The 13044-nt window shown below is 42.5% G+C and overlaps 2 protein-coding genes across 2 annotated transcripts in view; one reads left to right on the top strand and one right to left on the bottom strand.

Moving 5' to 3' along the window:
• Nucleotides 1-5471, bottom strand: part of AVEN (apoptosis and caspase activation inhibitor) — a 683185-nt gene extending 677714 nt beyond the window's left edge. The window contains exon 1 of the mRNA XM_069208985.1: nt 5147-5471. Coding sequence (XP_069065086.1) covers nt 5147-5350 — 204 coding nt within the window. The 5' untranslated portion in view covers nt 5351-5471. The remainder of the gene's footprint in view (nt 1-5146) is intronic.
• The window catches only part of CHRM5 (cholinergic receptor muscarinic 5), a 204570-nt gene that overhangs the window by 182290 nt on the left and 9236 nt on the right, over nt 1-13044 (top strand). The gene's annotated exons all lie outside the window — the stretch shown is intronic.

Genomic DNA, 13044 nt, shown 5'->3' with positions numbered 1-13044 from the left:
TGCTTCCTTCTAAATAAAACATGAAAATCTCAAAACATCTCATTTGTCACATTTTTGTCCAGTTATCTTTTTCCCAAAAATATTATTATTGCTTAGGAGGGCACACTACAGAAAACGGAGAATTTGCGACCACTTTTCTTGGTTTCTAAAGTCTTTAGAGAAGCTTGCTTGCAAGTGTAATTTCAAACTTTCCTTGAAAGATCTCTTTTGCGTGCTGTCAGGTTAACCCACATCAGGGGATTCCTGGTGTATCCTTCTGCAAATATCATGCTCAGCATTGTCTACCAACCCAAGGATGGGCTAAAAAAAAAAAAAAAAAAGTGAACATGCGCTACCTTTTAGGCCCTGTTCCTTCGCTGGGAACTCTCTTTCTTACACCATTATTGGAAGTCATTTAAGGTACTGTTTTACAGTGGCCAGCTTGTTCCTGGGATTTTACCTCCCTTCCTTTTAAATTAACTCTGCAAATATTCAGAATGCTGAGCCCATTTTCTCACAGGCACCTAACTGCTCATGGGCACAAATGACGGCCCAAGACTGTTGTGCTCTCAAGTTGTGCACCTCTATGCAGTTAAAGTTAGAATTCCTCTCATTGATGCATTCTTCCACAGATCCAGGTATTAACCAGGTCCACATCAGTTGACTCTATTTTCTGTGATTTATCAACCGGCAAGCCTACAGGACTCTCAAAGCAGCCACCACCTAAAAACCACCAGGACTAATGAAGTGGATGACGCATCTTGAGTCTGTCCCTAGTAACTCTGACAAACATATTTATAATTTAGAACTCACAAACTTCTAAATCACTTCACCCACTTCTGCCTAGAATGTGACCTTCAAAAATGCCCAGTGGAGCTGGAGCAACCAGGAGATGCATATATTCTGCTGCCCAGATGGTCACCTAGGGCCATATAGTTACCAAACCTTTTTTGGGGTCACAAACGGCCCAATTCACAAAATCGACCTCAAAAAATATTTTTAAAATGCACAAAAGCCAAATTGCGATTCAATAACATGTTTTGAAGGGGTGGGTTTAGGACATCCCTTCCTATTACCAATTTACAGAGGTATGTATGAACATTTTGCTACCAAATTACCATTGCAAAACATTAATTTTTTTACCAAAACCTCATGGGTGGTAGTAACCATTCACAAAATGAGAATGGGCCCCTTTGCAAATGTTGATGCAAATAATTTTTAAGAGCAGGCAGTGGCCAAAGGGACCACTGCCTACTCTTAAGAATCTTCAAAATTTCATTTTTTCTTGAAAATGGGCTGTATTATTTAAAAAAGATTGCTTAATTAAAAACAATCACAAATATGGTGGTGTGCTGACCTCAGCAGGACAGCAACCTACCTCATTAACATTCAGGTGGTAGGTTGACTGTGACTCCACTAGGAATCACGAAAATGAAGCTCAATGGATTTCACACTTTAGAAATTGTAAATAATTCACAAAGAATTGCAATCCCTAAAACAGAGTCCAAGGTGAAGCTTTATGCGCAGGTTCTCATCCTACTATAAGCTTTCATTGAAACATCTCTTCTAACATGCCAAGATGGTACTTGCACCCAGACGTGGATGAATGCAGCTCTTGCTGGAAAATACAGATAGAAACTGAAACCCTCTTAAGCAGAGGTCCCTCCTGCCCTTACTCTGTCCCTGGGCCAGAATCATCATATTGGATGATCACAGTGGACATTTCCTCTTGGCATGTCTCTTCTCCTGTGTTCTCTGTAGAATCTCCCTTTCTAGTTCAAGAAGAAGTTTGAACTGGAACAAAATTGGTGGTCTGTGTTCCACTTTATGCAAAAATTTTAAACAGGTAACGTGGATCCACTTTTTCAAACTTCAGAACCGATAAGAGATGGCTCTCTTTCAAGTGTTCATCTCAGGCTGCTCTCTAGACAGTCTGTGTAAAGTGATGCTACTCACAGTAGGCAACAGTGGGGCTGTCTCTGAAATGGATCACCCACACATGGCCATAATGAAGAGAAGTGTGAGGTTTCTGCACCTGGCTCTAATCAGACTTCCTGATCAGTAATAAGAGACAGACTAAAGGACAGGCATGGCCTAGAAATGTCTTCACATTGCAAAACAGAAATTGCAACCCTGTCCTACACCCTTACCATCAATCAGTTGTAAAGTTCCTCAGGAAGAACTACTCAGGCCTCGACAAATCATAAAAACGTTACTAGACCTGGAGATCTAGTGCCTTAAATAATCTACTCAACTAATTATAATGCGTTTGAACCATAAACAGGTTTAAAATTATGTGATCATGTGCAAATATTTTAATTTACTGAGCTGCCATTTTCTTATCACATGAGAGTATCTTCGAATACGCAAGTTCATCATGTCAGCTGTACAAAAAAATACTTTTGTTTCATTTAATAGACTAAAATTTTGCTCCATATACAATACAAATCTAGCCATGTTTAGGATCCTCATGACCGCTGACTTGCCTCTTAGTTCATTATCTGTATTGTCATCAGGGCGGGGAAAGGAATGTTTCTCAAATCATGTTTAAAAACTATCACTTTTAATAAATACATACCTGAAGCATGAAATAGTAGCACACTTATTTGCAGTTACCAGATTTTCCATTTAAACGGCCACAGCATTTCACACTGACGTGGTTTTACTGATAAAACTATATAGTGTATATTATTTGGAAATCGAGGTTTTGCAAATATTTGTTATATGCACATCACCAAATAAAGTGATTTGTTTTGCTCCTATTTAAATTTTTGTTTGCATCACCATTCTGAATAACAAAAAAAGTTATTTTCTAATTCCAAATACCAAACTGCACTCATTTTGACTGCGCAGGCTGGGCCAGGATTCGAAGTAGTGAGGGACATGTTGGCTGAATCTGCAGGACAATAAATCGGAATACATTTTGGACACGTACCAGAGTTGTAAAAATAATCCAGTGTCCAGCAGCATAGCATTAACCAAACCATCTGTTCCCGTACAAGGCAAGTGGCCACAAAGTCTTCATCTACGCGGAACAAAGCCTGGAGTTGCCGAGAAAAGGAAGAGTGTAGATAACAAGCCTTCTGATGAAAAGAAAGGCATGGTTGTTTTCGAAAGAGCCTTGTATGGAAAATAAAGAGAGAATTGCAAATGCTGCTTCTCCATGCCTCCTCCCAAAAACCATTAACATAAAAACAAGCATTTGCAATGCAATAGGTTTCGCACATTTCAAACAAGTTAATTGTCATCTTTTGACAACAGCGCCCACAAGCCAAAAAAATAAATAAAAAAAAAGCTCTAATGAAGTTAGCACAGCAGAGAGAGAGAGTTTCTGTGATGTTACGTGAGGGAATATGGTGTTTTTATTTAGTAAAATAAGCTTATTTTAGGAGCCGTTTATTTAGTAAAATAAGCTTATTAGTAAAAAAAAAAAAAAAAGCTTCTTTTAGAAGCAGGGTAGGGGACAGCATTGGAATAAAGCCAAAACATATCAGCGACATGGGAGGAAGTGGGAGGGATGTAATGCTGCAATAAAACACAGGCAGCTACCAACCTAGAAGGGAGCATCAAAGAAATGTAAAAAATGGTCTGTCACAGCAAAAGATAAAGAAAACAAAGTGGAACGATACAGTACTTGGTCACTGCTCTGAAACTGAAAAAGGAGGGAGAAAAAGGCAGAACTGACCACTAGCGACCAATAATTTTTAAAGGACAGGGCAACCTACAAATGAAATTACTTTAACCCACAGTATAAGTATACTTAAATATAGAAGTATACACCAGGGCAAATGCTAACGCTTGACCTAAAAATGATAATGAAAATCAATTTTGATATTTAATGCGCCACACCTCTTACCAGCAATGTACAATAATACCTCACCGCAAAACCCCTTTCTATGGTACTATGTGGCACTCCCACCCACTGCCTAACAAACTCCTCCACATATCACTCCTCTTCACCTCTTGAAAAAAACAGACGGATGGCTAACAATTGCTTTCTCATCATGATCTATAGTAATACATCTACAACACAAAGGTGTGGCACTGGTGACCCTAGTAATATGCCAATACCCCTACCAAATAATCTGATATAACCCACCACAGTAGTATTTCAGTTCCGACATCATACAACAGGCTTCTTCAATGAGTATCTTGTGATCTGCTGGTAGCACTCCTGTGTACAGCCCAGCCTACTAAATTAGAAGATTTTGCTATGCTGAATTAATATCTTTATACCAAAACTGAAAAGCATTTATCTGAGACAAAACTATGTGCATTTTCAAAACTCCTAAGATAATGTTTGGAGAAAAATAACTTTAAAGTTGAGTGATAAATCATGTGGCGTTCAGGAGAGTTATTACCAATATTACTACTTTGGTACCACGAGCACTGCAACTATGGCTGTTATGTATTACCTATGTAAAAAGATTATAAATTGTCAAAGACTTTTTCAAGTTAGTGCTGGCAACCTAGCCTGATGCACTGAGGTGATCACTGACGGTATTCTTGCAGTGTGGCCACGAATACAATCTTGTTCGATGTGGTCACTATTACAAGTCCAATCATATTAGTAGTTCAAATTAATTTTCACTGTACTTAAGTAGCTCTTGTTACAGAAAAGGTTGGAGACCCATGTGTTACAGCATGGCCACATGCTAAATGTCCCCCATGTCACCACTTTCTGTATGCTGGCACTCAGCAAGGTGTGGTTTATTTATGTATGCATTTGCATATAGCGCGAACACTGCCCAAAAGTGCCAGAGCACTTTATAGTGAGCATATATTGTTAAAAAGATGGTTACAGAGAGTTCAAGAATTGCCAACTACTACCAAACATAGTTACATAAGATCTACGTTTGCAAAATGTTAAACCCTACAGAAAGAAGGAAACAAGTGTGCAATAGATATATAGAGCAGTGAAATCGTAAAAGTGAAACCACGAGTCCGAGGATGGAATAGGGACCTCCGGCGCTGGCACAACACACATGGGGGGCTTGTCAGAACCAAGTTATCCAAACTCCATCTCCAAAATAAACAAGCATTGTTTCACCCTCTCACTGCCCTGACAATAACACGTGGCACTTCCAGCTCACAACATGCCACAGCCCCACTATCTTCCTCAAAGCCACCACCTCGTTCACACCTCAGTGACAATGAGGGCACTTACCCTGCCCCTGTCGGAGGGTGGGGGGCCTCCTCTGCCTCCCCTGGGAGGGCCCCCTCTCCACCCCCGGCTCCTGTGCCCTCCTCGGCGGCCCCCGCCTGCTCGAGGCGCATCTCCCTCTGCGTGCGGCGGGGGTGGTCGGTCCCCGCCTCTCCTGCGCCCCCCGCCGCCTCGCCTGCCCCTCCCGCCGCCGCCGCCGCGCTCCATGCTCTCGGTACCGGCTTCCGACAGGTGAGCGGCAAGGAACTGACAGCGGTGCACCCCGAAAACGAGTCCCTCCGGCCGGAACTGCAGAACGCTACGGGACTGCCAATGCACTCCGCAAACCGGAAGTGAGAAGCGTACTGTGCTACGGCCCAGGCGTCCCCCATACCGGAAAAACGTGCATGCGCGCTCCTAAAAACATTCCCCCCTGCATGAAATGTTAGAACCGGTGCTCCGTTGACGTTTAGACGGAATGCCGGTGTTACACTGAAATCTGTCCCACAAAAACGGAGCACGCGGCGACTCACCGAGAAGTGGCGTCTCGTGCTGTTATATCATTTGTTCTATAAATAAAAGGATAACATTTCCTGTTTGGATAGTGTGGAGAAAGTACAGAACTTTCACACCAAGCTGAGTTAACTCGTTTTTAAAATATAGGTCATTATTTATTTGTCACTGAGGAAACATCACGGATAGAGGCAGTAGCTTTGAAATTGGGGACTTGGTGGCAGTCTCGGGGTCGGCACAACATCATGTGATTTTAGGAAAATCATTTAATCTCCGCCTAGCTGAAAATGAATTTGACCTTCTGTAATGTAATTGGTGTTCGTGTAAAACGCTACAACTCCCTTGGGGCAAGTTCGCACTATGTAAAACTGCAAAAATAAAAAGCAATGCTGTGATATTGAGACAATGATTTTGCATAGCTACACAGTTTTCAGTTTTGTCTACTTGGGACATTTCTAAGTTTTCTGTGTGGTTGTGTGTGACGTAGTACCGTATGTGGTATGCTTTAAGTGACATTTTATAACGAATAGTAGAAAGGAATTATGTCCATGAAATAAAGTATCACACATTGCAAACTTAGGCCCCACCTACCTGAACAGTCACATCTCCTTCCAAACACCTCTGCTCCATTTGACTCCTGCTCATTCTCATCCCACACATACACAGAAACCAGATCAGGAGGTTGGGCGTCCATTTACATCACTCCAAAAATATAGAACTGCTTCCCACTCCATATCAGAACCGCCTCCTCTGTTCATGAAATCCACAAGAAACTGAAGACCTAGATTTTCAATTAATCAACCTGCCATGGCAAAGTCTAGGCACACATACCTGCTGTATCAAGTGCTTGTCATGTTGTATTGGTCTCACCAACTAAAAAAGGTGTTAGACTGATTTTTTTTTTAAGTATTCACATTTCACTTACTTTGATCACTCCTACTGGTGAAGGACACTCTTTTCTGCCTTTTCTTTTTTAGTCAATAAGAATTTGTATTATGCATAACGTTCTATTTTACAATGCATGTGTCTAATGAATTTGAGAAATTATATTCATTTTTTTTACCTAATATGTAAAAAAACATGCTCCTCCATATACCTTATTATAAAAAGTATATCTGTTTTAATTAATTAATGCATTCATTTGATTTATTCATATGAGACAATGGAATAAACTGCTTTGTACTTGTAGAAACCTACGAATCACAACATTACAGGCATATTTATTGTTCATTGTTTGTTCATTGGTCCACCTCTCCCCCTGAGGTAAAAGGGCAGATCCATATACAGTAATACTTCACCAGCACCTCTAAAAACGGCTGTAATACTTCACCAACACTGCTCAAATAGGCCTTAGTACTTCAACAAATAGGGCTGTAATACTTCATTAAGGCCATGCAAAAGTAAGGATACCCCCCAAAAAAACTATGATAAATGCAAAAATAACAGAAACAAAGGGAGTCCTCGATAGCTGTGGTAGGAACAAAGTGTAAAAGCTTATATATTAAGGAGCCACGGAAACAAGTAAGGACAGAAAGGCACCAAATAAACTTTCACCACAAGAAATACTTTTGCCAAGCGCGTATTTAAAAAACAATAAATAATTTGTGGCTGTCATACAATTTCCTATATAATAATGGAAACACAGTACACACCTTTTAGCTGTAGACCTGCAGTCAAGATTAGTTTTCTTTCTGCAGATACAATGTGTTGAAACCAATTTCATAAACATGTAAAAAGCATGTCCACCATTCACATAAAAAGGACTCTCATTATCCATGCATACTCACATACCCACACGTTTAAAACATGGGTTGTAAACAAAACAGTGAACAGCGCAATTGTGATCATGCTACACTTTAGCCAGATGGCCTGTTACCCCATAAAATGATTCAACATATGTTTCAGTGGTTCTATAAACATCTAGACCACCTTTCTCAGGACACACCTGCATCTGACATAATATAACACTTGTTGGGGAGTCCACACTTGATTTCGCAAAACCCCGAAAGACAAACACTTCAGACAAAACCAATTCATGGGCAAACATCGCAAGCAGCCTGAGTTTTGCACACACTTGATAATTCAAAAGCAGAGAAAGAGACACCAATCAGAAAGTAAGAGCAGCACATCAACACCATGTGAAAAGAATTAGATAACTTTCCAATAAAAAAATTATAAAAAAAAGCCAGTCAAAGAAATATTACTATATCAAATAAGTGGAATGGCATAGATCAAACCTCTTACTACTCTTCTATTTCTTTGAATTTCTCTAGTCGTCTTAGGTATGAGCAAGGTATATATATCTGCCATTGGCCCTAAAACAATGATATCAATAAGTGTGTGTGTGCTGTAAAGTGCACTGACACCCTACACTGTTATGAGTAGTGCTATAAAGCAAGTTAAATAATACATGTGAGACAAGGGCTATGTAGAGATGAGGGGTACTGTTGGAGGGTGGTAGTGAGGAAATCTCTGAGGAAGGTCATTGGTGGACACCAACAAAGATTGTCTCACAACGCGCCACCAGCGCTAAAGCCGGCCCTGCATCACTAATCAACATTATTTATCAAGGTTGTAATACTTGACTATTACCTGTTAACAGAGCTACAATACTTCACTAGCCCTTCAATACTTCACCAACAAAACTTAACAAGGCTGTAATACCTCACCAGGACTTCTCAACAGTGCCGTAATACTTCACCAACACTTCCTAATAGAGCTGTAATCCTTAACCAGCACCTCTTACTTAATGGGGCTGCAGTAATTTACCCGCAATTCATAACAGGGCTGTAATACTTCACAGGCACTTCTCAACTAAGTGGTAATACTTCACCACCACTCTTTAACAGGGCTGTAATCCTTAACCCGCACCTCTTAACAGGGCTGAAATAATCTACCAGCACTTCTTAACAGGACTGTAATACTTCACCAGGACTTCTCGACAGAGAGGTAATACTTCATCAACAAGACTTAAATAGGCTGTAAAAAGTAATCAACACTTCTCAATAGAGCGATTCTATTTCACCAACACTACTTACCCGGGCTGCAATCATTCACTAGCATCTCCTAACAGGTAATCCTTCACCAGCACTTCTCAATAGAAAGGGATGTAGTACTTCACAAGCACTTCTCAACAGAGAGGTAGTACTTCACCAGCACTTCTCAACAGAAAGGGCTGTAATACTTCACCAGAACTTCTCAACATAAAGGGCTGTAATACTTCACCAGCACTTCTCATCAGAAGGGGCTGTAATACTTCACCAGCACTTCTCAACAGAAGGAGCTGTAATATGTCACCAGCACTTCTCATGAGAAGGGTCTGTAATACTTTACCAGCACTTCTCAACAGAAGAAGCTGTAATATGTCACCAGCACTTCTCATCAGAAGGGGCTGTAATACTTCACCAGCACTTCTCATGAGAAGGGTTGTAATACTTCACCAGAACTTCTCAATATAAAGGGCTGTAATACTTCACCAGCACTTGTCAGCAGGGCAGCTGTATTTCATAAGCACTTCTCAGCAGGGCAGCTGTTTCTCACAAGCCCTCCTCAGCAGAGAAGCTGTACTTCGCAAGCACTCCTCAGCAGGGCAGCTGTATTTCATAAGCACTTCTCAGCAGGGAAGCTGTATTTCACAAGCACTCCTCAGCAGGGAAGCTGTATTTCACAAGCACTCCTCAGTAGGGCAGCTGTACTTCGCAAGCGCTCCTCGGCAGGGCAGGTGTATTTCATAAGCACTTCTCAACAGGGCAGCTGTACTTCACAAGCACTTCTTAGCAGGGCAGCTATACTTCATAATAAGAACTTCTCAACAGGACAGCTGTACTTCACAAGCACTCCTCAGCAGGGCAGCTGTATTTCACAAGCACTCCTCAGCAGGGCAGCTGTATTTCATAAGCACTTCTCAACAGGACAGCTGTACTTCACAAGCACTTCTTAGCAGGGCAGCTGTATTTCATAAGCACTTCTCAACAGGGCAGCTATACTTCACAAGCACTCCTCAGCAGGGCAGCAGTACTTCACAAGTACTCCTCAGCAGGGCATCTGTACTTCACAAGCACTCCTCAGCAGGGCAGCTGTATTTCAAAAGCACTTCTCAGCAGGGCAGCTGTACTTCACAAGCACTTTACATTAGGGCAGCTATGCTTCATAAGCACCTCTCAGAAGGACAGCTGTACTTCGCAAGCACTCCCCAGCAGGGCAGCTGTACTTCGTAAGCACTTCTTAGCAGGGCAGCTATACTTTATAAGAAGCACTTCTCAGCAGGGCAGCTGTACTCCACAAGCACTTCTTAGCAGAGCAGCTACACTTCATAAGAAGCGCTTCTCAACAGGGCAGCTGTACTTCACCAGCACTTCTCAGGAGGGCAGCTGTACTTGACATAGAACTCCTCTGCAGGGCAGCTGTACTTCACAAGCACTCCTTAGCAGGGCAGTTGTACTTCGCAAGTAGTTCTCAGCGAGGCAGCTGTACTTCACAAGCACTTTACAGTAGGGCAGCTATGCTTCATAAGCACCTCTCAGAAGGACAGCTGTACTTCGCAAGCGCTCCTCAGCAGTGCAGCTGTACTTCAAAAGCACTTCTCAGCGGGGCAGCTGTACTTCACAAGCACTTCTCAGCAGGGCAGCTGTACTTCACAAGCACTTCTCAGCAGAGCAGCATAACTTCACAAGCTCTCCTCAGCAGGGCAGCTGTACTTCTCAAGCACTTCTCACCAAGGCTACTGTACTTCACAAGCACTTCTCAGAAGGACAGCAGTACTTCAAAAGTACTTCTCAGCAGAGCCGCTGTACTTCACAAGCATTTCTCAGCACAGCATCTGTACTTCATAAGCACTTCTCACCAAGGCCACTGTACTTCACAAGCACTTCTCAGAAGGACAGCAGTACTTCAAAAGTACTTCTCAGCAGAGCAGCTGCACTTCACAACCACTTCTCAGCAGAGCAGCAGTACTTCACAAGCACTCCTCAGCAGGGCAGTTGTACTTCATAATCGTTTCTCAGCAAGGCAGTTATACTTCACAAGCACTCCTCAGAAGGACAGCTGTACTTCAAAAGCACTTCTCAGAAGGTCAGCTATACTTCACAAGCACTTCTCAGAAGGTCAGCTATACTTCACAAGCACTTCTCAGAAGTCAGCTATACTTCACAAGCACTTTTCAACAGGGCAGTTGTACTTCACAGGCATTTTTTACCAGGGCAACTGTACTTCACAAGCACTCCTCAGCAGGGCAGCAGTACTTCACAAGCACTTCTGAGCAGTGTAGCAGTATTTCACAAGCGCTTCTCAGCAGCATAGCAGTACTTCACAAGCGCTTCTCAGAAGGGTAGCAGTACTTCACAAGCACTTCTGAGCAGTGCAGCAGTATTTCACAAGCGCTTCTCAGCAGCATAGCAGTACTTCACAAGCGCTTCTCAGAAGGGTAGCAGTACTTCACAAGCACTCCTCAGCAGTGCAGCTGTACTTCACAAGCACTCCTCAGCAGGGCAGCAGTACTTCACAAGCACTTCTGAGCAGTGTAGCAGTATTTCACAAGCGCTTCTCAGCAGCATAGCAGTACTTCACAAGCGCTTCTCAGAAGGGTAGCAGTACTTCACAAGCGCTTCTCAGCAGCATAGCAGTACTTCACAAGCACTTCTGAGCAGTGTAGCAGTATTTCACAAGCGCTTCTCAGCAGCATAGCAGTACTTCACAAGCGCTTCTGGGCAGTGTAGCAGTATTTCACAAGCGCTTCTCAGCAGCATAGCAGTACTTCACAAGCGCTTCTCAGAAGGGTAGCAGTACTTCACAAGCACTCCTCAGCAGGGCAGCAGTACTTCACAAGCACTTCTGAGCAGTGTAGCAGTATTTCACAAGCGCTTCTCAGCAGCATAGCAGTACTTCACAAGCGCTTCTCAGCAGCATAGCAGTACTTCATCAGCACTTCTCAGAAAGGCAAAGGCAAATCGCGGAGATGTTTTATGGCAGATGTTTTATGCCCAGAGCCCCCTCCTTCCAAAGGCCCCCCTGGAAAAGTGAACATTCTATTTGCCCTCTATATACTAGTTCAATTTTTACTAACTACACCCCTTTCTCCCTCTCTCTCCCTCTCTCTCTCTCTCTCTCTCTCTCTCTCTCTCTCTCTCTCTCTCCGTCTCTTCCTGTCTGTGTCTCTTACTCTGTCTTTCTCTATCGAGTGTCATCTTCAGGATTTTTATGGTCCCGGGCAAGACCTATGTCATTTATTTCTGTGTGACTCAGTTTCTGAAAATTTAACATATAATTCAGAATAGTTTGGGATTATGGAGGCTTGAATTAGCAGGAAATACATAATAAATTCAATGCTGTCTGAAGAGGGTTCCCCTACATATGCCTTGCCTGGGCCATCCAAAATCCTTAAAATGACAATAGCAAATTCTCTACCACACTTGAATACGTCAAGGTTGCAGGGAAAATGTGGCATTGAGCACTCTTTGACCTTCTATGTAATGACTGGAAAGACAAATTGTTCCAACCTTAGACTAGCGACAACCCTATATTACCTCCTCAATCTTCCTTGTCCCAGTACTAAATTCATTGAGGTGAGCCCACATCCCCCAGGCACCACGTGATCTAGCAAGAACCAAAACCTTTCCCTCCTTCCCTCTGACCTATCTCCAAGACCCCTTTCTGCCAGAAAGGTCCTTGAAGAGGAGGCCTTACATCGCCAAGCCCCCGGGGTCATGGTCAAGGATGAAAGGGATGGCGAGTGGGCCATATACACAGGGCCATGGATAGGTAAATGGAGTAGGGAAGATTACAATTAGGTAACTTTCCCACTTGCCACAAACAACTAGGGGAAGGGAAAAGGAAGGGAACCTACAGAAAGCGAAGAGGGATTTTAAAGCCCTTATTACTAGAATGGGCTCATTTATATTTTGACGGATGGTTTTTACTTCATTAGGGTGACAGAGTATATTACTCCATCATCCTGAACTACCTGCTAGATTTTGAAATGTCCGTCAGCCCAACAAACATTTCAACCATTGACAGGAACTGCTGTCAAAGAGGGTCCTGCCAATGTATTGGAACTTTGTCGTACGGCTCCATCAAACATGACAGAGCCGTATGGCAAAGTTTCAAAAGTTTTTTTTTTTCATTTTCAAAAACAAAACCTTTTTTTTCTCTTGGGAATAAAAACAACCACCCCCCCTCGCCACGAGTGCTTTCTCCCTTGATGAGGGGGTTATTATTTGTTTTTACTTCCCCCTTACCTCCAGGGTTTTCTTGGCAGTGACAGGCAGTAAAACAGCTATATATCTGCCCATCTAAATTGGGTGGGTGGACATATAGGCATTTCTCCGATGCCCCTTACTCCGTTGGGCTATCAAAATAGTCTCTGCCGTTGCCAAACTATGTTTTGCTCACATCTAAATTCAGCGGGTGGACCA

Source organism: Pleurodeles waltl, chromosome 9 (assembly GCF_031143425.1).
Source record: "Pleurodeles waltl isolate 20211129_DDA chromosome 9, aPleWal1.hap1.20221129, whole genome shotgun sequence".
In the NCBI taxonomy this organism is placed as follows: domain Eukaryota; kingdom Metazoa; phylum Chordata; class Amphibia; order Caudata; family Salamandridae; genus Pleurodeles; species Pleurodeles waltl.
The sequence above is the reverse complement of the archived record's forward strand: the minus strand, read 5'-3'. Positions and strand labels throughout refer to the sequence as shown.